The sequence below is a fragment of the Poecile atricapillus genome, chromosome 26 (genome assembly GCF_030490865.1).
Source record: "Poecile atricapillus isolate bPoeAtr1 chromosome 26, bPoeAtr1.hap1, whole genome shotgun sequence".
In the NCBI taxonomy this organism is placed as follows: Eukaryota; Metazoa; Chordata; class Aves; order Passeriformes; family Paridae; genus Poecile; species Poecile atricapillus.
This window is the reverse complement of record NC_081274.1, coordinates 5,412,582-5,438,208: the sequence shown is the minus strand read 5'-3', so window position 1 is coordinate 5,438,208 and position 25,627 is coordinate 5,412,582. Positions and strand designations below refer to the sequence as shown.

At 51.6% G+C, this 25,627-nt stretch overlaps 3 protein-coding genes across 3 annotated transcripts in view; 2 read left to right on the top strand and 1 right to left on the bottom strand.

Moving 5' to 3' along the window:
• The window catches only part of LOC131588585 (zinc finger protein 239-like), a 143,900-nt gene that overhangs the window by 36,537 nt on the left and 81,736 nt on the right, over window positions 1-25,627 (top strand). The window lies entirely within an intron of this gene.
• LOC131588627 (zinc finger protein 239-like) overlaps window positions 3,430-25,627 on the bottom strand; it is a 369,862-nt gene continuing 347,664 nt past the window's right edge. Inside the window, exon 2 of the mRNA XM_058857587.1 lies at window positions 3,430-5,281. Within this exon, the coding sequence (XP_058713570.1) occupies window positions 4,679-5,254 (576 nt within the window). The 5' untranslated portion in view covers window positions 5,255-5,281 and the 3' untranslated portion in view covers window positions 3,430-4,678. The remainder of the gene's footprint in view (window positions 5,282-25,627) is intronic.
• On the top strand, window positions 17,950-24,239 carry LOC131588462 (serine/threonine-protein kinase PAK 3-like). The gene is made up of 9 exons (XM_058857333.1): window positions 17,950-18,393; window positions 18,602-18,665; window positions 19,505-19,553; window positions 20,565-20,674; window positions 21,443-21,560; window positions 21,954-22,053; window positions 22,473-22,669; window positions 23,577-23,714; window positions 24,150-24,239. Exons 1-9 carry the CDS (start codon window positions 18,096-18,098, stop codon window positions 24,237-24,239), a joined length of 1,164 nt encoding a protein of 387 aa, XP_058713316.1. The 5' UTR covers window positions 17,950-18,095.

The following is a 25,627-nucleotide window of genomic DNA, read 5'->3' as shown; positions in this document are numbered from 1 at the left end:
ATGAGGCTCTGGCCAAGCCTTGACTTTACCTGGATGGAGAATTTACCAATAAACCCAGAAGTTTTCTGCATCAAAACAATATTCAGGTCAATTTGACTTGGCAATTAGTGAATTAATATAGCAGCTGGATTTTTACAGTGAGCTTGGAAAATTGTTATCCGGACATGATTTTCCAATCTTCCATTGATTTATCAGCTGTGGCAGACTCTGGGATGAGAGTATATATTTAGTACATTTAGCAATTCATATTACAGATTATTTAGATAAGTTTAATATCGCATAATATTGGTTATGCATCTTCTTAATAGGTTTTTCATTTCTGTAAAAATGTTATTTCCTATATATGTATACATGTGCAAGTGTTTTACTTTGATAGTTTTTCATTGTCATAACAAAAAAAACCCCAAATATCTTACTTAATTATAAAAAAAAGGGGGGGAACCAAGGCTATGCCTCAGAAGTATAAAAACCTTATATATCTTAAATTTTTGGAAAAAGCATAAAGATCTTATATCTATTACAAATAATTCTTGAACAGTCCTTTTAAACAAGTCTGTTACAAAGCCAATTCCATCAATTATCAGGTATTGTTCTAACAGTACTCAAGCAAAGTTGAGAGAGAGTTCTTTAGTTCTGATCAAAAGTTCAGTAGCAAGAAAATTAAAAATTCATTCCAATTAATGATTTGGAGGAAAGTCTATGTTTTTGTATTCACAGATTCAAAACAGAAGTAACTTCCTAGAGAAGAACCTGGAAACTCATCAGCTGCAGAGACAAGCAGACAGCCCAAAGAGCAGAAGAGCGAGCACGCAGATGTGAACTGTATCAGGACCACAGTTGACAGCTGAACAGCTTGGATCCCACATGCAAAAGCAATGGACTTTGGGTTTCATGTGAAAGAGTGGGAAAATTAATATTGTAAAGCCTCATTTGTTAAAACATGAGTGAAGGAAAAATAACCCTTCTTGAAAAGTAATCCAAGAAAAGATTTAGGTTGATTTTTTTAATTGTTTTTTTTTTTTTAAAAAGAGAGGGGCAGATGTTGGAGTCTGAGATACAGAGTGTGTGCCCTTGTTTTTAATATTTAGTTCTAGGATTCAAGGAAACACTGAATTTCATATAATATGAAATTCATGTGAATGTTTTCATGGTGATACATGAAAACAAATGCTAAAGTTAGATAGGAAAAGTGTAAATGTGCAGATTAGAAAGTTTCTTAAATCACTGGGTGAAAAAGTAGTTTAGAGAACAAGAGACAAGATGGAGGATTTAGGGTGTTGTCTCTTGTCCTTCTTCTTTCTTCTTCATGTTCTTCTCCTGGGGGTATTTGGGTAGTAGTAGGTGATTGGGTAGAAAATGTCGCAGTGCAGCACACAGGTGTTGGGTCATTGGGTCACTAAGAAAAATAATTTAGTTGGCACCTGTTAATTGGGTAAATGGACATATAAAAGACCTCGAAGAAGATCTTTGTTAGCCATTTTACCCCTTTTCTATCATAGCTCCTTGTACCTTGTAATGCTGATAAGAAAAAATAAACAACTGAGACCGACTGAGAGAAAAAACCAGCCTCCTTCTCATCAATCTTCAGTTCAAAGGGAAAAAGAACCCAAAGCCAAAAGTCCATAAAGAGACACCACTGAACTAAAACAAATCCAAGTCCTCGTGGGTCGGGACAAGGGCAGGGAGAGGTCACTCAGGGATCACCATCAGGGGCACAACAGCCCGACATGGGGGAATGAAATGAACTTAGGATTGAGCAAATCTGACCAGGAGAATGAGGATTAAAATCAATCTTGAGAAACATCTCCTCCCGCTCCTGAACTTTTCTGTCCGGGCCGCTGCTCGTGGGGCACAGAGAGGGGCTCGGCCGTGTCCCTCCAAACCACCCTGGGAATCACCCCAGAGCCCTCAGCCTTCCTTGTACCCATCCCTGGGGCCTCTTGTCCCTCTCAATGGCTCCCGTAGCTCTCCCAGTCCATCCCAGCCTCTCCCAGTCCATCCCAGTCACTCCCAGTGACACCGCCTGTCCATCTCGCCCCTCCGTGGATCTGCCGCCCCTCAGCCAATCAGAGCGCGTCTCTCTGATGACTCATCAGTTGCCGGGCAGATCCACAGAGCCGAGAGCCCCGCGCTGGACTCGGCCTCCCAGTGCCGCGCACTTCATTCCCAGTCCCTCCCAGTGCCACCACAGTCCCGCCCAGTGCCATCACAATCCCGCCCAGTGCCACCACAGTCCCGCCCACTGCTACCACAGTCCCTCCCAGTGCCACCACAGTCCCTCCCAGAGGCCCCAGTCCCTCCCACTCCTTTTTAGCCCATTCCCAGTCTATTCCGAGTTCATTCCCACTTCACTCCCAGACCTCCACACTCTCTTCGTGTCCCAGTATCCACGCTCATCTCTCTCAGTGCCACCCCAGTCCCTGCCAGTCCATTCCCCGTCCGTCCCAATAACACACCACTCAGTCAACCCACTCCTCTCCACTCTCTCCCAGTGCCCCCATCGTGTCCATCTCGCTGGTGCCCTCCAGCTCCCAGCCCGGCCCCGGCCGCCTGCTCTGCTCCCTGATGGATTTCTCCCCTGCCCACATCCAGCTGAGCTGCTCCCAGGGCCAGCAGCAGCTCTCGGGCCACGTGCTGGCCACTGCCGTGCTCCCCAGCGGGGACTGGAGCCAGCAGCTCCTGGTGCTGCTGGAAACCGCCCCCGGCAATGCGGGCTCAGCTCCAGCTGCCAGGTGGAGCACGTCAGCCTGGAGCACCCCCTGAGCCGGCACTGGGGCACGGCCCGGCCCCCACAGCGCCGGGGGCAGCGGGGGAGGCACTGGGGGGGCCCAGAGGGGGATTGGGGTGTGCTGGGAGGAACTGGGAGGGAGTTTGGGGTAGTCTGGTTCAAACTGGGAGAGGGGTCTGGGGGTCTACAATGGCTGGGAAGGGGTTTGAAGGATGTTGGGGAGGGTGGGATGGGGTTCTGGGGGTGCTGGGTGTCACTGGGAGGGAGTTTGGGGGTGCTGGGTGTCACTGGGAGGGATTTGAGTGAGCATGGAGGAGCTGGAAGGAGATTGAAGATTGGAAAGCAGGGATTGGGATGAGGTTGGTTGTGCTGGGAAGAGACTGGGAGGGGACTTGATGAGTCCTGGTAGGGACTTCCCCCGGGAAGGGACTGGGAGAGGGTTTGGGGGTCCTGGGGGAGTGGGGAGAAATTGGGAGGGGGCTGTGGGATCCTGAGAGGAACAGGAGGGGCTCTGGTGGGTCCTGGGGAGGCTGGGAAGAGACTGGCAGTGATTTACCAAAATAGTGATATTGATCTAGTATCAATATGAATCTGTTAATGGACAAAAAACCTCTCCAACAGTTTAAATTTACAAAGTGGATGTTTAATCACAGCACTGGGCTAGTGCGGGAGTCATCCCCTTAATACACACTGCAAAAAGATTCCAGTGTCTATTTATTTACAAAAGTCTTGAATATCCAAAATATGAATACATATTCATAATGCTAACACTTTCCATTCCCCAGGTTTGATTAAAATGCACGGTAATGATTTAAAAAGTCATTATGCCTGTGTGGTGGGCTCCCTAATTTGAGGAGGGGGTCGTTTTGGCGAGGAGGGGTCATCAAGAGATGAAGGAAAACCGCTCTTCCTCACTCTCACCTTTCTACCTTTACAATGGTTGACATTACAAATGACATTTGGTACAACTCCAGTTTCCTCCCTTGTGACTTTTAAATGGGTTTCCAGATGTAAGGTCTCTGATCTTCCTGAAGCTGTTTATCAGTTTCTCTTCTCTCATTATAAGCACAGCTGAACAAACATACAATGAAAAGTAATTTTTTACCTCAGTCCGAGATTCATTATCTCAAATCCTGCTTCTCACTTAATTATTAACTCTAACTAATTCCAGCAAATCCTATCTCTAGCCAAGATCCCTAATTTATCTAAAATTCTTAATTGTTTACAATTAGTGACTCCAAAGGAGGTTTCAGAGGGTCCTGGGTGGGCTGGGGGAGACTGGGAGGGTCCTTGGAGGGGCTTGGGAGGTCTGTGAGAGGTTTTGGGGGTCCTGACCCCTGCAGACCCCCAGGGATGCTGTCAAACGCTGCCCACAGCAAGATGCTGATGGGGATTGGAGTCTCCGTGTTGGGCTTTGTCTTCCTGGCAATTGAGTTCAGCTTCTGCCTGCGCAGGAAGGTGAGGGGGGGGTTCTGGGGATTGTGTCTCCCTCACCCAGAGTGTGTGCACTCCCCTCGGGGCCCCCAAGCCCAGTGTCACCCCCTTTTCTCTGCACACACAGCTCCTGAGGCTGCAGCAAAAGGTTCTTGAGGATTGAAAGTCAACAAATCCACTCCCCCCAAGGAATTCCCATTGTTGGTCTGTGTCCCAATGGATGTTTCTGCTCCGGTGTTCATCCAGGTGCCCACAGGGAGCCAGGAAGATGTGGAGCCTCCCAGCCAGGTGTCTTCCCAACATGGATCACCAGGATCACGGATCACCAGGGCTCTGCCCAACGGGGGTCACTGGGGATCATCCAATGCCGATCCTCCCATGGGGGATGGAGCTGGAGCAGCGCACGAAGCTCTTCCTGCACTCGGGGCACTCGCAGAGCTTCCCTTACTGGTGCCTCCGTTGGTGTTGGGACAAGTTACAGCTCTGTGAGAAGCTCTTCCCACACTGGGGACACTCTTAGGGCCTCTCCCCACTGTGGATGCGCCGGTGGATGGTGAGGGTGGAGTTGCGTTTGAAGCCCTTCCCGCAGTTGGAGCAGCGGAAGGGCCTCTCGTCTGTGTGAATCTGCTCATGTTGGAGGACATGGGAGCTGCGCTGAAACCTCTTCCCACACTCGGGACACTCATAGGGCCTCTCCCCAGTGTGGATGAGCTGGTGTTCCCTCAGATTGGAGCTCCACCCAAAGCTCTTCCCACATTCCAAGCAGGTGTAGGGCCGTTCCCCCGTGTGGATCACCTGGTGTTGCATCAGGTAAGACGTGCTGGTGAAGCTCTTCCCACATTTCCCACACTCGTAGGGCTTTACCCCAGTGTGGATCCTCTGGTGCCGGATCAGCCTTGAGCTCTTTCTGAAGCCCTTCCCACATTCCAAGCACTTGTGGGGCTTCTCCCCCAGCTCTGAGCTCTGGCTGGATCTCTGGCCGTGTTCCTGGCACTTCGGGGATCTTTCCTCCTCGCAGCTCCCTGGACTGGGTTTGCAGCCCCTCCTGCAGAGAGTGCGGGATCTCTGGGGCTTTTCCTCTTCCTCTTCCATCTGGAAAAAATTTGGGAATGAAAATTCCTGGTTAGGAGAAAAAAAAAGAGAGGAGAGCGCCTTGAGCTGGGGGTGCCTCTGTTGGGAAGGCAGAATTAGAAAGAAATTATAAATATGACTCTTTCGCCAGAAAGGCTAAAGGAGAAATACAAATGAAGGCACGGTTTGAATAATTCAAATAAACCAGGCTGGTGTGCCAGAACACATTCTTTCCCCCAGTAAAACTAAGCTGAGACCCCTCTTCCCAGCCTTATAAGGAAAGGTCTGAAGGACCCTGAGATAAAACAGCGATTTCTATAGGTCGCACACAAATGTTACTGTATTAGGATACTCAGAAAGATTGGTTAGTAAAGGAATAGAATATTCAATGTATAGGTTATATAAGTAATTGTAAAAGAGAGTTCTCTCTCTTGGCTCTCTTAGTCTCTCTTAAGTCTTGGCTCTCTTGCTACTCTCTCTTGGCTCTCTCTCTGTTCTCTTGTTTCTCTTAGCCTTCTTGCCTCACGCTTTCTACACTCTTGCTGCTCTCTTTTTCCTGCTCTTCTTTATCCCTTTTTCCTGGCTCTCTCACTTCTGTTCTGTTACTCTCTTTCTTAACAATCTTAAAGTCTTGAACTCATGTATTCATATTTTACCCCCTTTTGTATTGTTCTCTCCGAGCCTGCTTTGCGCTCTATCTGTTGGCTCATAGCAGGCTCTCTCTCTCTCTCTCTCCCCCATGCCCTGAAATAAATTACTAACATCTAACTCGACTATAGAGGTCTCTGCCGTGTCTCAGACCGTCCACCCCCGAAGCGTCTCCTACATGCCTCCTTGCCCACGTTCGTCTCAGAAAGACATTGGGCATCTTGTGTCTGTAAGAACCTCAAAAACACCAAGATTCAGCCCAAACAACAAAACACAGATCAAAAACTAACCAAACAACAAGATTCAGCCAAAACCCCCTGCACAATAGAAAGGTTCAGCCCCTGCAAGAAACCAAAGCACCAACGTTTAGCACAATAAGGCCCAGAAACACCAAGATTCAGCCCAGTGAAAAATGTGGATCGCCCACTCTGGTCACCTGCTGCATGTGGGGAGGAAATGCACCTGGGGCTGGGGGAGCTGCAGATACAGGGATGAACTTTGTGCTGCTTCCTCTCCCTGCTCCTCCTCCTCCTCCTGTGTCCCTACTCTTCCTCACACTCCTCCTCCTCCTTCTGCACAACCCCAGGTACATATTTTGACCGTTTTGTTCTTCAACCCTTCTTCTCCTTCCCTTCTCCTCCTGCCCCCAGGCCCAGCACCCACTGCCGCCTCCCTCTTCCCCCCCAGTCCCACAGCACCCCACCGCAGGGGCACGGATGGAGCTGGGCCAGCTCGGCCTGGGGCAGCGCTGGGCTCTCGGCCGCTTCCGCCCGCACTCGCTCCCCACTGCAGCCGCTCCCGCCACCACAGCGCGGGGGGGCCCGGCCTTGGCGCTCCCCCCTCCCACCTCCCCAAATTCCCCTCAAGGGGGGCGCCAAGGCCCGGGGGGGAGAGGCGCAGCTGGGCTCCAGGTTAAGACCATTGATGGGAGAATATGGAATGTTAGAAGGGCATCCTGGACAAAGGGATGAAGATCCCAAAATATCTCTCAAGGCTCCCTTGGGAGCATGTGGAGGTCATTTGCACATTCTCCCAGAGGGAATTAAGGACATGGACAGCCAGGGGGGCAAGAAGGGAAGTCCAGAAGGGATTTAGACAACAGGGGATGGATGGTGTTGGTGTGCTGGGAAGGGATTGGCTGAAGGGGAGTGTGCAGGAATGTGCTTAAGGCAAGAAGCAGCAGGAGGAATCCATGGGGTAAGAAAAAGGATGATGGAAAAGAAGAGGAAGAGAAAACCACTGAGGATTGGGATGTTTTTCAGAAGAGTCTTATCATCAGATCCTTTGTATCCCAGTTTTCCAGGACAGGAAAACAAGGAGGTCAGGATTTCAGGGGGTTTCTCTGAGCTGGGAGCGGCAGGAGCGGGCGCAGAGCTGCGGCACCGGGAGCACGGGCTGGGGGCCTGTGGGGAGCTGTGGGGCCGGGCCGGGGCTGTGGGGCAGCCGGGGCTCAGCGCCGGGCGCTGCCTGACCCCAGCACCCCCCGGGCAGGGCCGGCAGTGGCCCCCGGCCCCCAGGAGGCTGCGGGACGCCCCGGCCGCTGCCCGGCCCCGTGGAGCTGCCGGCCCTGCCCGCCGGGGGGGCCGCCTTTGGACACTGCGGCAGGACAGGGACCGGCTCTGGGATACGGGCTGGGGAGGGGAGCCTCAGCACAGCCAGCACCAGGAAGGAACAGCTCAGAAATGGGGATTAGACCTGCAAGGATCCAGATCATCTTTTAAGCATTTTGTGCTGGGTCCCTGCAGAAAGGAAGGATTTTGCAGAAAGCTCAGCAGCTGCCACACGATGAGCACCCACAGGCACTGAGGGGGGCTGCAGCAGGGCCACAAGAAGCCCCTGCAGCACTTGCTCCCAAAGGCTCAGCAGCTGAATGCAGCAAGGGATGAGCAAAAGGCCAAGCTGAAGGCAAAGGCCATGGCACAGTTCCTACAGCCCCTGAGGGATCAAGCCCAGGGCCCAAGGGGGCCCCAGCACCCAGGGGACACCCTCGGCCACAAGCACCTGGCACAGGCATTGCCCTCCTGGCCAGGGGACAGCCCACCCAAACAGCCCCTGGCAAGGAATCAGCCTTCCAGCTGCAGGGCACAAGGACACTGCAAGCACAGACAGGAGCACCCTCAGCACCAGCAAGTCCAGCCCTTGATGGACACGGATTCTTAGCGCTCTCACAGCTCCCATTCCACCAGGGACCCACCACACTGCAGCCCTTGGGAACATCCAGGGTGGCTCTGGATCCAGAGGAGACCTTTCCTGATGGACACAGGGGCCTCTCCATCCACTCGGAATCTTACACCTAAGGGGGGAAAATTGTTAGGGAATATTTAAATTTTAAGGCATTAAGTGGGAAAGATGAGTGGGTGTGTTTCTTTCAGCCACTATTAGCAGATGGGGGGGATGGATTTGAAATGCAGGAATTTTTATTTGCTCACAATTGTGATTGTAATTTACTGGGAAGGGATTTGATGGCTAAAATGGGAATGCAAATTAATTTTGCAAAAGGTGATACAGAGGCTGGTTCTGTTGTACCTCTGTGTCAAATGTCTGGCAAAGCCCAGGCTGAAGTGAACCCACAAGTGTGCGCAGCCCCAGGGAAATGGGCAAAATTAGATATGGAGCCTCTCCAAATTTCCCTCAAGCAACCAGGACAAGAGGTGTGGAAAAGCAATCCCCTGTTCCAAGGGAGGGAAGGAAGGGCTCACAGCCTGTCTGGGAGTCCTGCTCAAGGCACGGCTTGGGGAGCCAGGGATGGCTCCCTAGAATGCTCCTATCCTGCCAAACAAGAAATCCAATGGAATCCACAGAATGCTGCAGGACCCAAGAAGAAGAAATGAGATGATGAAACCGAGGCACCCCACACTCTCAGATCCTTACACCATCCTCAACCAGGTGCCCTCCTCACACTGCTGCCATTCAGAACTCGATGCAAAAGATGCTTTCTGGGGATCTGCCCACTCCCAGAGGATGCAAACAGAATTCTGCCTTGGGCTGGCAACAAGAGGTAGAAGGGAAAATGCTCAAGACATGGACGGTCCTTCTGCAGGGATGCACGGAAGCACCGGCCTGACTGGGGCAAGCCTTGCAGGAAATATCAAAGGAATTGACCTCACCCCCAGGGACTGGCTTAATGCAGGATGTGGATGGCTTGATCCAGTCAGGAGGACAAGGAGAAGAGGTAGAAGAAACCTCTGTGAAATGGCTTCATTTTCAGGCTAAAAAGCAGCTTCGAGTATCTAAAATAAAAGAAAGGGCAAATGGTAGAGAAAATGGTTAAATATTTGGGACCTATTTTGACTGAAACTTTGTCTTGTATTGACCATGACAGGGTTCAAGGAATCTAAGAAATAATGTTACCCAGGACTAAAATGGAGCTGGTAAACTTCTAACAATTAACAGGGAATTGCAGGAGCTGGATTGAGGATTCTGTCTTCCAGACAGAACCTTGAGTGAATTTTTTACTCCCAGGTAGTCTCAATGTTATGGAGTGGACATAAGAAAGAGAACAAAACTCAACAAAATGAAAAAAATAAAATGAGTGATGCCCCAGCCATGGCTCTTCCAGACTCAGAAATCTGAATTGCAAGGGAATATTGAACAGGCCACCCCTGAGCCTGCACTGAAGGCAACGCAGCAGCAGCCAGGGCTCCCCAGCGGGGGAAGCCCCTGGGCCTGCCCACAGATCCTCTGCTCAAATCCTCGGCCTGGCCACCCTCCTTTGCCATCTCCAGCCACTGCGGGACAATCCTTGCTCTCACTCTTGCAGCTTCAGCCCTTTCTGTGCCTGCCCTCGCCACAGCTGCTGGGGAAGGCACTGGGACAATTCCACTCTGCCTCTCAATTCCACTCACACTCTGCCCTGCCTGGGATTAGCTGCTGCCAAAATAGACCAACTTTAAAATGGCTTCAAATCTTATTTCTCTGGTCACACTAGGTTTGCCTTTGCCTTGGGGAAAGGACTTTTAAATGTTTATTTTAAGGGATGTTCCAGCACTCAGCAGAGATGTGTTTAACATCTCAACAGACTGGGAATAGCCCAAAAGATTCCAGCAGCAAACATCAACCAACATCTCCCCCAGACACTGCCCCAGGCACAGCTGGAGACACCTGGTCTGGAAAAGGCTGAGCAGGAAATCCAGGAGTGCCCACCTAATTCACATCACAGGCACAGAAATCCCGGTGCAACAGGAAACCAAATCCTAACAACTCCACACCTTCAAACCAATGAATATTAAACCAAGGGATTTCTATGGGTTCTGACTGTATAAATTTAGGAAAAATCTAGTCAAACTCATGTGTCATGGAATGATTTTCTCTGCACACCCAGCCTAAATGTGCATGAAATTATTCCTGTTGCACATCCTGGCCAGAATCAAGTAATGCCTTATTTCTCTAAAGACATTGTGGAGAGTTTTTGCTTTTCACAGTTTCAGTGAAAAGATTACACCGTTAGAATAAATTTTCATAATAATTTTACTTCTATATTGTCGGTTCTGTTTGGGCCAGTGGTGTGAGAATCAGTTTTTAGTCATAGGAGAATAAAAAGAAAACACTTGACTGCTTTCTCATTTTTGTTTTATATTTGTACGTGACTCTTAGTGATGACAAAATGATGGTATGAGTTTTTCAATGTTCACCTTTAAGCTGCACTTTGAAAACTAGAAGAGCTTTAAAGTTGACGCTTTAACACATAAACAGTTAATAAAATATTGTTTAAAAAAATAAAATAAAATAGCAGATTCTGTGGGGGCCACATGTGAGTCACAGGATGTCTGCCCTGGAAGAGAAGCTTTGTTCCAGGCAGCCAGGAGAGGAGCTTTAGAAATGCAAATTAACACTGATGGCCCAAAGAATGCACAATGGCACAGGGGCTTCCTGCCTGCAGGAGGAATTGGAATAATTCTCTCTGCCCCTCAGCCCAAGCTCTGCCTGCTTGCACAGATGGAATTTGCACAGCTAAAGGCACAGCCCATTGTGAGGATATCTGACTCTGTAGCACAAATTGGTTAAGCTGCAAAGGAAAACAGAAAATGGAGAATGTTGTGAAAATTTCACTAAAACAAGTTGGGGGGAATCATCCCTGTCCCCACTCCAACATGTGCTGTCACTGTCTATGTTATATAGGGTGTATCAGACCACTGGGGTTTATTTGCTACCACAAGTTCAGGGAAATCAGTTGGGAATTCCAAGTATGTGATGATTTAATGAGAGAAAAGCTGACAATTGATGCAGTCCTGGCTGGAGTGAAACAGAAATTAAAAATTAGGAAATAAACACAAAGAAATGCTTGACTAAAAGAGGGGTTGGACAAAAACCATACCCTGACAGGCTGATCCACAAGAACAAGAAAAGAGTCAGACTGCAAGTTAAGATAAGGAGCCAGAATACACAAACAAGATGCAAAGACAAAGGCACCACAAGATAAAGGAGATTCTTCAGACCCTATGCCGGAAAGAACAGATTTAAAGTTCCAAAAGGTGGCCAGAGGAATGAAAGGGGCATGGAGTTAATTGTAACATGAAGTGAGGACAAGCAGAGTTACAAAAATGAATATGTACTAGGCGTATCTTGTAAACCTAGTCTGTAAAAGAAAAAAAGAGAAAACCAAATCAAAAAGGTGTCCATGCTTTTCGGAGGAGATATCCCCCATCCACCTCAGCGCTGAATAAATTCATACCTACTCTTATAACTACTCTGCCAGTTATAGAGCTCTTTTTATTTCGCATATCCGGAGGGAGCACCCAAAAATGGGGAAAAGACGAACGATCACCAGAACAAATCCTGCAATACCATGGACCAGACCCTGGGAACGCTGATGAATTCATAGCAGGTACCAGAGAAACCATTTCTCATTTCAATGCGATAATCAGATTACAGGATGTCATTGAAATAATAACCAACCACACAGCTCCAGCTCCTGACCTTCCCCCCAACCAATCCACTCAGATGAGGAACACAACATTTCACCATGGGATGGGATCACATTATCTTTTAGCAGAAAATCGAGGCAGAGTTTGTGGAAAAGTTAAGTAACTCAAAGTACTCTTGGCAAATAGACAGCAATGGAAAAGTAGTAAAACAGATTAAAAAGGAAATAAAAAAGCAGCTCATCTACTTGTCCAAACGTGGAAAGGATGGGAATGGGACACGGTTTTGCGCTTCCCTCACAGACCATGGGTTAAACAAATGCTGTTTATCCTCTCATGTGCTACAGCAACTCTCATCTTTTTACCATGCACCACACCTTGCTGAGTGCAGCTCATTCAGCAGCTGAGCAAGGGGATGCAGGTGGCAGCCAGGCCTCCTGAGCCACAAACGGCTACAAAAGGACAGAGAATGAGGGCACTGAGAGCAATCCCAAAACCAAAGAACACCCAGGAAGAAAAAACAGAGGCAATGAGTGAATCTGCTTGGAGATAGGGCCAGGGACTTGTACATAAGGAAGGAATGGGAGAAATCACCAGTTTCAGAAAATGTTACTAATTGACAAGGACTGCTGCTCAGACCAAGTCCCACTACATTCCTGAACTTCCAGAAGAACAAACACTTCACAGAGCCAGGAATATCGGGTGTTACACAAAAAGGACATGCAGCAGGCGGATCGGGAAGGCTGAACCTTCCAAGCACCTCCGCCAGTGTTGGGCAAAGGGACAGGGACATGCGGCCGGGAAAATCAGGACAAAAACGAGGCCGCGTCCTCCAACAAGTGGAGAGAGCGCACGGCAAATGGCCCATGGCCTCTCCCTTTGGGCAGCAATAAAGTCACTCGCACACCACTCCTCTGGCTCCTTGGGCCACACAAACCTCTGGCGCCGGGGATTTTCCCGCCCAGCCCCGGGCACAGCGCAGCCACCTCCGGCCTCCCGACAAGAAGCGGGACGAGCCAGCGCTGCTCCGCCACCGCCTCCTGCCGAGGCCCCAGCGGCAAGGAGACCGCGGGCAGCCGCTCCCGCAGCGCCCTCAGCCCAGGGCCAACACGGGCCGGCCACGGCACAAGCCACCCGCCACAGCCCCCTGCCGCCCCCTCCCGGGCCCGCAGCGAGCCCCGAGCCCCCGCAGAACCGAGCGCGGCTCCCACCTGCGATGGCTGGGGCCGCCTCCGAGCTCCGCCGCCGCCTCACCGGGCTCCGGCCGCTGCTGCCGCCGCTGCCGGGCCCGCACAGACGCTCCGGCAATGGCGGCTCTCCTGCCCCACGGCCGCCCTGGGGGCGCCAGCGGGGCCGGGCTTGTCCCCGCTCTGCCCAATCAGCGCGCGCCAGAGCCACGAGTGACGGCAGAAGCAGCCAATCGCAGCCAGCGGCGGGCTCTGCACACGGCACAGCCCCGCCCCGCGCTCTCAGGGCCCGCCCCGGGCTGCGTGAGGGGAAAGGCGGGGATGAGGAACAGCCCTGGAACGGGCCCGGCCCGAGCCGCCATTGAGCTTTCAACACAAACAAAGTTCTCCGCAGCTCCCGGCCCGCCTTGCCCAGCCCTCGCTGCTGGGTGGCTCCGGCTCAGCGGGAAGCCCTGGAGCCTCACTTCTCCCACGTCTAATTAGGAGCATCAGTGCATCACTTTGATTTCTCCCAAAAAAGGGAACCCCCCCCCCAAAAAAAACCCTTCTGCTGAGTGGAGGAGAGGAGAGATTTCTTGCACAAAACTCCCAAAAATACCAAAACCAAAGCGAAGTGAGCCGGGACCCCCCAGCAGCGCCTCTCTGCCGTCCCAGCTGAAGCCCTCGCTGGCTGCTCCAGGCTGGATCCAGCACTGGGAGCACTGGGAAGGGGCCCCGGCTCGGGGCGCAGCCCCCGGGGGAGCCCCACGGCCCCCACGGCAGCTCCAAGGCTCCGCCAGCTGGGATGGAACGTGGGACGGGGAGCAGGGGAAGGGATGGGGCTAACAATGCTGTGGGAACACGAGGGACACCAGGGGCACTTCACAAGCATTTAATGCAAAATATAAAATCATAAGGGAGACAAAAGCAACAGCACCTGTGGCACCATAGCACAGGGCCACACAAGGACATGTCCCACTGCAGTGGGGTGATGCTGGCCCGAGTCCAGTCACCCAGCACAGCCGCTCTCTCACTGCCCTCCACAGCCACACAGGGAGAGAAAATTTAACCAAGGGTTCATGAGTTAAGGACCCGGGAGTGTTTCCTCATCAAACACAGGCACGGCCAAAACAGGATATATAAATTGCATTTATTGCCAATAAGCTCAGAGCAGGAGAATAAGAAGACCCTTAAAAGCACCTTCCTTCCACCCCTCCCTCCTTCCACCTCTGCATCCTAACCTGGCAGTGCAGGGATACAGGGAATGGAGCCATGGTCAGTTCATCTGCTGGGGCTTTTCCTGCTGTTCAGGGACAGGAGTCATTCCCCTGCTGCACTCTGGGATCTCTTCCACCAGAGAGGTCTCCAGGAACTTCTCCAACCTGAGTCCATTCCATGGGGAGCAGCCCCCTCACAGTGCTGCAGCGTGGGTCACTCTGCCACGGGGTCAGACCTTCCAGGACAGGCAACTCCAGCAGGGGCCCCTCTGTCCACAGGTGTCCCCCAGGGTCACAGCCTCATCTCTGGCATTCCCCTGCTCAGGCATGGGCTTCTCCAGGGGCTGCGGGGGGATCTCTGCATCCTCATGGATCTCTGCATTCTGGTGAATCTTCAGGGCCAGTCAATCTGCAATTCCCATTGTTCGTCTGTGTTCTGATGGATGTTCCTACCCCTGTGTTCACCCAGGTGCCCACAGGGAGTCAGGAAGATCTGTTTGGTCAAGGTTTATCTCTGTGAGAAGCTCTTCCCACACTGGGGACACTCATAGGGCCTCACCCCAGTGTGGATGTGCCGGTGCCTGATGAGGGTGCAGTTTTGTGAAACCCTTCCCGCAGTCAGGGCAGCGGAAGGGCCTCTCCTCTGTGTGAATCCACTGGTGTTTGATGAGACCTGAGCTCCTTGGAAATCTCTTCCCACACTCAGGATGCACTGGTGTGCCCCAAGGTTGGAGCTATAGTTGAAGACCTTTCTACACTCCCCACACGTGTAGGGCTTTTCCCCTGTGTGGATCTTCTGGTGACAAATCAGATTGGACATCTCAGTGAAGTTCTTCCCACATTCCCCACACTCACTGGGGCATTCTCCTGTGTGGATGTTCTGGCACCAAATCACGTGGGAGTTGTGACTGAAGCTCTTCGCACATTCCAAGCACTTTCCAGGCTTTTCCCCTGTGTGGATCCTATGGTGGTTAATCAGGAAAGAGATCTTCCTGAACCTCTTCCCACACTCCCCACACTCCTAGGGGCTCTCCCCAGTGTGAATCACCTGGTGCCAGATCAGATGGGAGCTATTCTTGAAGCCCTTCCCACACTCCCCCACACTCCCAGAGCAATTCCCCAGGGTGGATCCTCTGGTGTTGCTTCAGCTTGAAGCTCCAGCTGAAGCCCTTCCCACATTTCAAGCATTTGTGGGGCTTCTCCCTGCCATGAGCTCTCTCCCCCAAGTCTGAGCTCTGGGTGGATCTCTGGCCGCCTTCCTGGCACAGGGGGGATCTTTCCTCCTTGCAGCTCCCTGGGCTGGGTTTGCAGCCCCTCCTCATGCAGGATCTCTGGGGATTTTCCTCCTCCTCCATCTGCCCATGGCTTGAGAATGACAAATCCTGCTTTGGGGGAAACCAACGTGGGAGTGCCTTGGAGTAGAGGCTCCTCCTGCCCAAGTCCATGTCTAGAGCTCAGCAGGAGTCTTGTGTCCACGATAATCTCCAAAATATCAAGATTCAGCCCAAAAAAATCTCTCAGGATTTTCCCATCTCTTGTCTTTCCACTTTTGGGCTTCCAGAGGTTTCAGTTCCCTGGGATGATGGGGGTCCAAGGGCTCCAGGGGTTCCCCCTCCTCTGGGGTCCTCCTTAGCGATGATCCAGGGGCTTTTGGGGGTCCATGCTCTGCTTTGAGATCCCAGGGATCTCAGGAGTGTCTCCTCTCCAGGCTCCCACCTCTCCAAGCTGCCAGGGTCCCCCAGCTCCGGGATCGCCCCTCTCTGCTCTCCCCACTCTGGGGGTCCCAGGGGTTCCTCTCCTCTGCGCTCCCGGGGGTCCCCAGGACCAATGTCCTCCCCCAGCCAATACTGGGCAATGGCCACGTGAACCCCAAAGATCCCCCAAGGGGCTCAGCTTTGGGGTCCTGCAAGATCCAAACCTACACACACAGAGAAAAAAACCTCCCAGGGATGCCAGACAATATTTGGGGCTCAATTCCGCAATCTGCAAGTTCCAAACACACCCCAATAAAAAGACCCTCTCAGGGACCCCCTGACAGATTTGGGACCAGCTCCCCCTCCCTGCTCACCTGCAGGATGAGGTGGGGGCGATGGGCCTGTGGCCGGGGGTGCTGCGGACACAGGGGGCACTGGAACCTCCAGCTTCTCCTTCTATTCCTGTTCCTGCTCCTCCTTTTCCTTTCTCCCTCCTCCTCCTCCTCCTCCTCCTCCTCCTCCTTCCTAATCCCACCTCCTCCCCAGTTCCTGCCTTCTGTATATTTAGAGTGGAGAATCTTGCTTGTTTTTAGAACTAGAACAAAGATTCCAGATGGAACAAGCCTTGCTGGTTTTACTCAGCAGTATCAGTGACTACAGGTCGTGTTTGCTTTGGTTTTGTCCTGTCCTCATTCCTCCTCAGTGCTCAGGCTGGCCTATGGGGTGTCCTTGTTTGCTGCGTTTTCAGAGTTCCTCTTGGATCCTTTGGGCAATAGGCTGTGCCCTGGGAGGATTCTTTGTGCTCCTTTGTGACACAGGAGAAGCTTCCAGGTGGTTTTTGCGTGAGCGGCTGCTGTGGTGTCACAGGAACGTTGCCACGTCCCCGTGGTGTTCCCGTTGCTGTGGGACACGGAGGCCTCAGTGTCCAGAGCGGCTCTGGGCGCCTGCTCGTTGCCAGAGGATCCTCCTGCCCGAGGCATTCTCAGCAGCCAGCCCAGCCCCTGACGGGTGTCCTTCTGTGCTTGCAGGGGTACAGTCTGCAGACGTGTGCAGTGCATCCAAAATGATGCAGCAAGTGGTTGCTGCAGTTGGCACTCTGTTCTCTGTGGCTTATTCGGGGTATTTTTTAACCCACTTGGCACGTAAGTTGAGGTTTTCCCTCGGTGCAGCAGCTGTGGCTTTGGGCTTGCTGTGTGCTTTCTGTTCTTCCACTGGGACTGAATTGACTCTGTAACCAAATTGCCATGAGGACAAGGTTGGTTTGGGAGAGCTCCTGCCAGCAGCTGCAGCTGAAAAAGGGGGTGTCTGCAGCCAGCGGGGCGTGCACAGCATTTGCAATGAGGCCTGGGGGGGTTCTGTTCCCTCAAGCGGGGAGTCTGTGGCAGCGGAGCCTGGAACTCCCTCCGTTTGCTGCTCCAGCCAAGAGCTGACACAGCCCAGTCTTTTGTGCTGCTCTCTTGCTTGCTGTGTGAAGGGCCTGTGGCTCCTGGAGGGATGCTGTGAAAGCAAAATGCTCTCTCAGGGTTGCCTTGTTCATTTCCCACCACAGGCAGTTTTTTCCTAACAACATCTGGTTCATGTTCCCTCTCCCGTTGCAGGGCACCTCACGCGTGGATCCCGAGCAGCTCCTCCTTCGGTGAGTGGCAAAGGAAGCTTTGGTGTTCAGAATTGTGCAGCGAGTTGTGAGCTCGGCGTGTGGCAGCCGAGTGCCAACCTGGGAGGCTGAAGGAAAGTTCCTGTCAGTGTCTTTGCAGCAGCAGCAGCAGCAAAGAGATCCCTGGCAGTTTTCTCTGTTTCTGCTGAAGAGCTTTTGAAGAGCTGCAGGACTGGTTTTGCAGGCAGAAGATTGCTTGCTGGTTTTAGCCATGGTGGAATATGGAATTCCCAACAATAAGTGGCAATGTCAACTTTTGCCCATTGTTAGTTTGAACAGCTCTGAACCCTATTTCTGCTTAGTGCAGCTGGATGTGTAGCTGAGGATAAAGAAGGTGATAACTGAGATAGAACTTCCCGTCCCTCACGCTCCCGTCTGTCCACAGGGCACCAAAGCAGCATCAGCTCCTCCTCTGGCTCCCTCTGCTTGCAAAGAGGAGGCCAAAGAGGAGGAAGAGAGCAGTGAACTTCCCGCTGTTCTGGGAGATGAGGGCGAACACCCCGCGGTTTGGGAATACAACGGCGAGGCTCCCGCGGTGTGTGACAAGGACAGTGGACATCTCCCGGTGTGGGACGAGGACGGTGGATGTCCCCTGGAGTGGGATGAGAATGGCCAAGCTCCCATGGCGTGTGACGAGGATGACGGCAATCTCCCAGTGTGGGATGAGGACAGAGGACATCCTGTGGCTTGGGAAGAGGAGGGTGAACAACTTCCAGAATGGGAAGCAGACAGAGAACCTGCACAGTTTTGGGAAGAGGATGAGGAGCCTGCACTGCTTTGGGAAGAGGATGAGGAACCTTCCTCTGCTCCTGAAGAGGACACTGAAGCTCCCTGTGCTGCAGGATCCTGGGCTGAACATTCTGACAGCAGCACAGCCCTGCAGCCAGAGGGGAGCGGGGAGTGGAGCCTGATGCAGCTGAGTACGTCTGCTCTGTTCCTGTGTGCCAGAGCAGGGTGCTGTGTGTGTGTCTCAGCATCAGCTGCACCCAGTGTTGCTCTGCAGCTGAATGGCACAGGGTCATTTATTGTCCTTCCCCAGCTGAGAGCAAGGGGCTCCCGGCCCCAGGGAGTGGGGCTGCATTCTGGCTCTCATCTGAGAGGGAGCATCTTCCACGTGGTTTCTTTCAGGGAACACTGTGAGCGTGGGGGAGCCTGCCGAGAAATACCTGGAACTGGAGCAGATTGGCCAAGGGTAAGTGCAAGGCAGTTACTTCTGCACAAGCAGGGCCCAGGTATTTTGCTGGTACAGGATCCTGTGAGAAGTCAGGAGAGCTCCAAACCCCTTCAGACACTGGGGTACGATGCTGCTGTCTCTCAGTGCTGATCAGAATTGATAACTGTGGTCAGAAGGCACCGTCAAAGGCCCCTGAGGCTGGCAGTGTCCTGTCTGCAGCAAGGAGCGGGACCTGGAAGATCTTCAGTCCCTGGAATTGGATTGCCTAAAAGAGCAACTCACCATGTGGTGACTGTGACTGTCAGAAAACAGTTCTCAAGAAGATTTCTTTCAAATATTTTGTTTCCAAAAATATCCATCAGTCAGGATTATCAACATAATGGTTTAGAAACAGAAACCAGAGATGAACTAATAAGTGCTCTTTTCAGCACAGGTAGCAGACCCCATACATTCAGTAACAGACACAGAGCTGCTGCACTTCAGGGGAAAATGCATCACCTGCCTGCTGGCAGGGCCCTTGGGGATCCTGCAGGTCTCAGGCAGGAAATATATAAAGGATGAAATACATTCTTTTCCAGTTCTTCAGACACCCATCCCCCACCTCAGGTTTTGAACTGAAGGAATTCAGCGTGGACATTTGGGATTTCCTCCAGCCCTTTTCCTTCGTGTTGGGCCTCAGTTTTCTCTTGCACACCTTGCATGGCAGAGGGCTGGTGGCTGCTGTGCTGTTGTTTGAAGGGTGGATGCACTCGGGTGTTTTGTGAACGCTGCAGGCAGCAGAGATCTCCTGTCTGGGCTGGCTTTCACTGCCAGGGCCTAAAGCTCTGCTTCTTTCTTCTCTGCTGTTTTGTCTCCAGGGCTTTTGGAACCGTTTCCAAAGGACTCGACAGGGCCACTGGAGGAGAGGTCAGTGTCAACACGCCCAGCACGTCTGGCAGCTCTCGAGGCCTTTCCCCTCTGCTGGGAGCTGTGGCTGGAGCTGTGGGGCCCAGCAGAGCTTTCCTGCACAGGCTGCTCCTCTGAAGGCAGAGCAGTGTCAGCCTGCAGAGCACAGCTGGGACAGACTTGGTCCTTCTGAAGTGCCCAAAGGAAGGCAAGGAGGGCAGCGGTGTCTGTCAGAGCAGGACACGCTGGCTTGGTCTTCATGTCTGAAAGTGTGAATGCATCAGCTGCTGGAGACTGAGGCCCAATTTACCTTCATCCCAGCCTCTGACAGGAACACTATTTAGCAGTTTTATCATCCTGAGTTTCATCAGGATACCTCAAGGCCTAATTAAGGAGAGATCCTGCTTGGGCTCAGTTTGGGGTTTTAGTCCTACTGCAGCTGTCCCCACAGAGACAGGGAGAGAAATGAGAAGGTGGATGTCCAGAGCAAAGCTCTCTCCTAAACCCTGCAGCTGTGTTTGGGTCTGGTGTCAGTGACAGCTGTGACAGGGATTATCTGAGCAATGGATGTGCACGTTTGCTTTGTTGTGCTATCCCAAACAGAGCAGGGACATTTGAAATCATGGCCAAATGCCATAGAATTGCTAAGGGGTTCCCAACTGTTTTGCTCTGTGTGCACAGAAACAGAATTACCTCCTGCTTGCAAAATGTGTTGGAATAATAATCCTGAGAGTGCTGAGGCCATTTGAGAAGACTGTAGGTGCAGAGAATGTTGTTAGAGCTCTGAGGCTGACAGCTGAGGCACCATTTCTGCAGAGCTTACAGAGCCAAATGTCTCTGGCCATGAGTCCTGTAACAGCCCCCAGCGAGCAGAGCAATGGGCTGTGGGAATGGCACTTGCTGGGCTCTGGTGTCCCATCCCAAGGCAGTTTGGCACAGCCCGGCTCGGTCGCTCCAAAAAGACTCGCTCCGTGTTTGCTGTGGCCTCCTGCCACAGACTCCTCCAGTTCAAGGTCTGCAATGTCCCTTCAGGTGGCCATCAAGAAAATGAGTCTGAGAGGGCAGAACAGGGAACGAGCTGTGAACGAGGTCGTGGTCCTGAAGGACAAGAAGAACCCCAACATTGTCAACTCTTTGGACAGGTGAGTGCTTCAGGTCTTCTCCCATGCACGGGCCCTGCGTTCATCTTTCCTGGCATCCCCAGTCTGTAGCCTGTTCTGAAAATGCCTGACCCGGCCATATCTTCCCAGAACAACAGCCTGGCACTTCACTCCATCCATGTGCTTTTGTTGCTTTGCTTTGGCTTTTTCTTCAAGTTGACCCCATTTGCTGTGATTTACAGCAAGTGCTGATAAACCCCGGTAGAAATTATTTTCCTTGGCTTCTTCTTCCCAGTCCTTTCCCATTGCTGCAGGTGCCAGGAAGAACAGGTTCTTGTTCCCAGAAATGCCTCATTTGCCCATTTTTCAAAGGCCTTGCCTATTTCTGAAGGGACTTTGTGCAAGGTTTTCCAAGTATTTGACTGCTTTTGCCCCAAGTGCTGCACGGCCTCCTCCCCTGGATAACTCTGGAAGTTGTGCTGCCTTTTTCCAGAGGGAATGGTGGAACTGATGAGTTCAGATGCTGAAGCAGCTGGGGGCAAGTGTTGTGGTTCCACATTGAGCTGGGCTGTTGCTAAAGTGCATTTTTCACCTGCTTGCCATCTAAGGCCTCTCCTTTCTCCCGGGTGCCTCCTTCTCCTTTAGCCTGTGCAGATTCCAAGGCCTGTGCAGCCTGGCAGGAATGTCTCTCCATCTGATTCTGTCCTCATTAACAAGTGACCTGGGAACAAAACTCCACTCCAGGCTTTTCCCTGGGGGAATTGAGCAATGCACATTCATCTCAAGGGTGCCATTGTTCTCCTCTTGCAGCTTCCTTGTTGATGGAGATCTCTGGCTGGTGATGGAATACATGGATGGAGGAACTTTGCAGGACGTTGTCAGACAGACACGCATGGCTGAAGGAGAGATGGCAGCTGTCAGTCAGGAGGTGAGGGATCCTGCTTGTGCTTCCCATGGCTGGGACACCATGGTCCTTCCAAAGAGGCTGTGAGAACAGGGTGGCTCCATGCTCAGGTCTTTGTTTCTGTGTTGTTTTTATGAGCTGGAGAGAAAAGAGCCTCTGAAGTGAATGGCCTGCAAATATCACTGCATTTCTACTCTGTACTTGTCTTCTTTCCTGCTGTTGTGGTACTCTCTGTCTTTTTTGGATCTGATTTTGCTGCTCTCAGCTTTGTCTTGAACCTTTTGCCTGGAGCTTGTCTGCACTGCACTCCTGGGCTGTCAGAGCAAAGTTGCTGCTGGCAGAATTCTAAACTGTCCTTTCTTGTGTGATATATTCCGGCCACTGATTTTTTCCCTCGTGGTTCTTGTTGTCTCTCAGTGTCTGCAGGGTCTGGATTTCCTCCATTCCATCCGGGTGATCCACAGAGATCTGAAGAGCTCCAACATCCTTCTGGGAATGGACGGCTCTGTCAAGCTGGGTGGGTGTTCCTGGCCAGGCACGGCGCTCCCGGGGTGCGGCTGTGGGGCTGCTTCCCAGTGAGGGCCAGAGCCCCACAAGTGCTGCTGGTGGCACTGCCCGGGCCCTGCTGCCAGCTGAGAGCGGCTGCCCCGTGCAGAGAGCTCAGGAGAGGAGCAGGGTGTCAGGAGTGCCTTTGCTCTGGGTCTGGCCCTCGCAGAGGGGCAGGAGTTGCAATCTAAAGCTTCAAAGGAAATCAGTAAAAGCCAAGCATGAAAGCTGAGGGCTTCTTTAAGGGTCCAGTTCCATCTTTCCTTGCCTCCAGCCCTGAGGACTTTTCCAGCTGGATTCAGCACTGCATTCTCAGACTGAGAGTGGGGAATCTTTGTGCTTGGTTTCCTCATTGCAGCTGCCTTTGACAGTGCTTGTTTCTGTCCTCAGCTGATTTTGGCCTCTGCGCTCAGCTCAGCCCTGAGCAGGACCAGTGCAGCTCCATGGTGGGCACTGCTCACTGGATGGCCCCAGAAGTTGTGACCAGTTCTCCTTACGGCCCCAAGGTGGACATCTGGTCCTTTGGCATTGTGACCATCGAGATGGTGGAAGGAGAACCTCCTTACTTCCAGCAAACGGGGGCCATGGTAAGAGGCAAATTCTCCAGGCTTTGCAGAGGCCTGTGAGCACAGGGTGACCCTGCACTGGGAGGAGCAGCTGGAGGTTTCTGCACATCGGGAAGGGAATTCCCACAGCACCTGAGCCTGAACACAGACAAATATTCTGCAGTCTCCAGCAACAATTTGCTTTGGGATTTAAGTTGTTGCAGCTCTTGTGAGGATGACCCAAATACATGAAGCAAGTGCATCAGCTCTAATGTTGTCTTGTAGAAAACCCCAAACCAACCCCAACACCCAAACCCAAACCCAACAAGTTTTCTGAAGAAGTTTCTGAAATAGGTTTTGTGAGATGAACTCCCCCCTGGCTCTTCTCACTGGGAAACTTGTCTAAAACATGAAGATGATTGTTTAACATCCCCACAGTCTAACATATTTCTTTCCTAGTCCAAGCTACTTTCTCTGTGTCACCAAGCCTGAGCTTTCAGCCACACAAACCTGCTGTTCCTTGCCTAGCAGTTTCTGGCATGGGGCATCAGGAATGCTTTTACTTGAGTGTCAGTGGCACTGCAGAGATGCATTTGATGTAAGAATCCCTTGAAATAACACAGGCAGATCACACTGACTCTTGAAAATGGCCTGTAAAGCTGGTGCCTGTATTTGGAGAAGCAAAATGGGCTATTTCTGATGGAGGTTCCTACTGACAAAGTCAGCCAATGCAATCGGCTCTGAAGGCAAGATCATTTGGATGTTGCAATGGCTGTGGCTGCACCAGGGTTTGGGTTTTTTGGTTGGCCCAGAAGAATGAGCTGTGAGCAGCAGCATCTCTGCCAGGGAGGAAAGTGCCTGGGGAGCTGGGGCAGAGCAAGCGGGCTGGATGTGAGCACTTGTGGGTGTGGAGGAAGCTGTCAGAGCGCTGTGTTTGCTTTTCCTGCAGGCTCGCGCTCTGATCCGGCAGAACGGGACCCCGCAGCTGCAGGAGCCCAGGCGCCTGTCGGCTCTGCTGCGGGACTTCCTCGAGTGCAGCCTGGAGCCGGACGAGGAGCGGCGCTACTCTGCCCAGGAGCTGCTGCAGGTGAATGCCAAGCGGCTGCGGGGGAAACGGCAGCGCCAGGGAGGGCTTTTCTTGTGGGGCCCCCCTCCCATCATCTCCAGTCCCGCTGCTTTTCACACGCAAAGCAAGCAGAATCCTCGCATGCTTTGGCTTGGCCGGCTCCTGTCGAGCTCATCTGGACCTGGTGACATCTTCAAGCACATCAGGTGGCTCAGAGCCCTGCCTGACCTGAGCCTGGATGTTTCCAGGGAGGAGGCACCTCCCACATCTCTGGGATCCCTCTGTCAGTGTTTCCCCACTCTCCTGCTACAGCAATTCTTCTTTAGATCTAACCTGAGCCTGCTTCCCTCTCTTGACTTTCAAACCATTCCCCTTTGTCCTGTAGCAACAGAGCCTGTGAGGAACTTGAGTCTGGAAAGTAACAGTTCATTTCTTTCTTTTTTATCCCTTGGGCAGCACCCATTTTTATCTTCAGCCAAGCCTCTCTCCAGCCTGACCCCTCTGATCACTGCAGCAAAGCAACTGAGGGAGCAGCAGAGGAGATGAAGTCCTGGAGGCCAGCTTTTCGTTACAGTAGTTAGGACAAGTAGTTAGTTATGGTAGTTAGCACTGTGAGTTAGTTAGGGTAGTTAGGACAGCCTGTTTGTTATGGCAGTTATTTGAATAAAATCTCTGTTAAAGCTCAAGTCCCCTGAGGTGTCCTGTCCTTCTCCCGCTGTGACTCAGCTGCCCGGAGCACTGCGAGGGGAGAGCGGGCCCAGCCTCGCCCAGAGCTGAGCCCCAGCAGAGCCTGGCAGAGCCCAGAGCAGCCTCGGCATCTGCAGAGTCAGCCTGGAAGGAGGCGCTTGGAGCCTTCTGGGCTGCAGCCGGCTCTTGCTTACAAACTGTGTGCGCTGGAAAATGCCTCTGGTTCTGCGGGAGGGCAGAAGGGGCCCGGGGAAGGCCCAAGTGCTCCATGCAAGGGAAAAACCTGCCCTGTGTTTGTGATAAATAACTATGTTGTTGTTGGCCTTTGCTATTATGTGTTGGCTTTTGCAAATTATTATAATCACAATGATTTTGATATAGCACAGTTTGTAATCACTTTTAACTGCTTTTGATATAGTAGAATTTGTCAGTTTTTTGTGGCCCATGCCCTGGCCCCTGTGTAGCTCATATTCTCAGGACATCATTTATGGATGATATTTTAGTTTGTGAACAGTGTGATAAACATATATTATAGTTTTGGCTTTTACAAAATATTAAGATGTATGTTATGTGTTGTGCAATATAATGTTAACTTTGGCAGAAGTAGCTGTGGTATCACAACAAATGCTTTTATTTTTGTAACTAACTGACAATAATGAGAATAACTCATATATTTCTGAAATAGCTGATGGTGATTTAAAGTACTTGTGGAAGTAGCTAAAACTGTCTGCACGGTCAGATAACATTTAAGGAACAGATGTGATAAGGACCCGTGCCACTGACCCTTGGGCTATCAGTACCTGTCTCCTGCTGCAAGCACGGAACGGGGCCGTTGTGAGGGAGTGACACACAACCCTCAACAACAATCCACGATTACTGCTCCTACTCTAAAAAGGCAGGTCAGGGGTCAAACCAAGGTGAAGAATTCCTGCAACATGTAAATGAGTTCAAAGCAATGTTTGATTATGTATAAATGTTATGAATATATATCTGACCAATGCAATGAAAAAATATAGAAGAAGAGTCGTTACTGGTGTGCTCCTGGTTATGGCTATGCACCCAGAACCAAACATACCTGGCAGAAACTTCAGTACTTTTATGAACTTCCTATAAATCATTATCACTGAGCCCAGCACAATAACCATTCTAATCCGTGCCCCTCTACTGTAAAAAAGGCAAAAGAAAGGTATTAAAACCTCAAAAAAGTCTAGGGACCAGATCCACATGAAGGCCTCCATCCCTAGAGA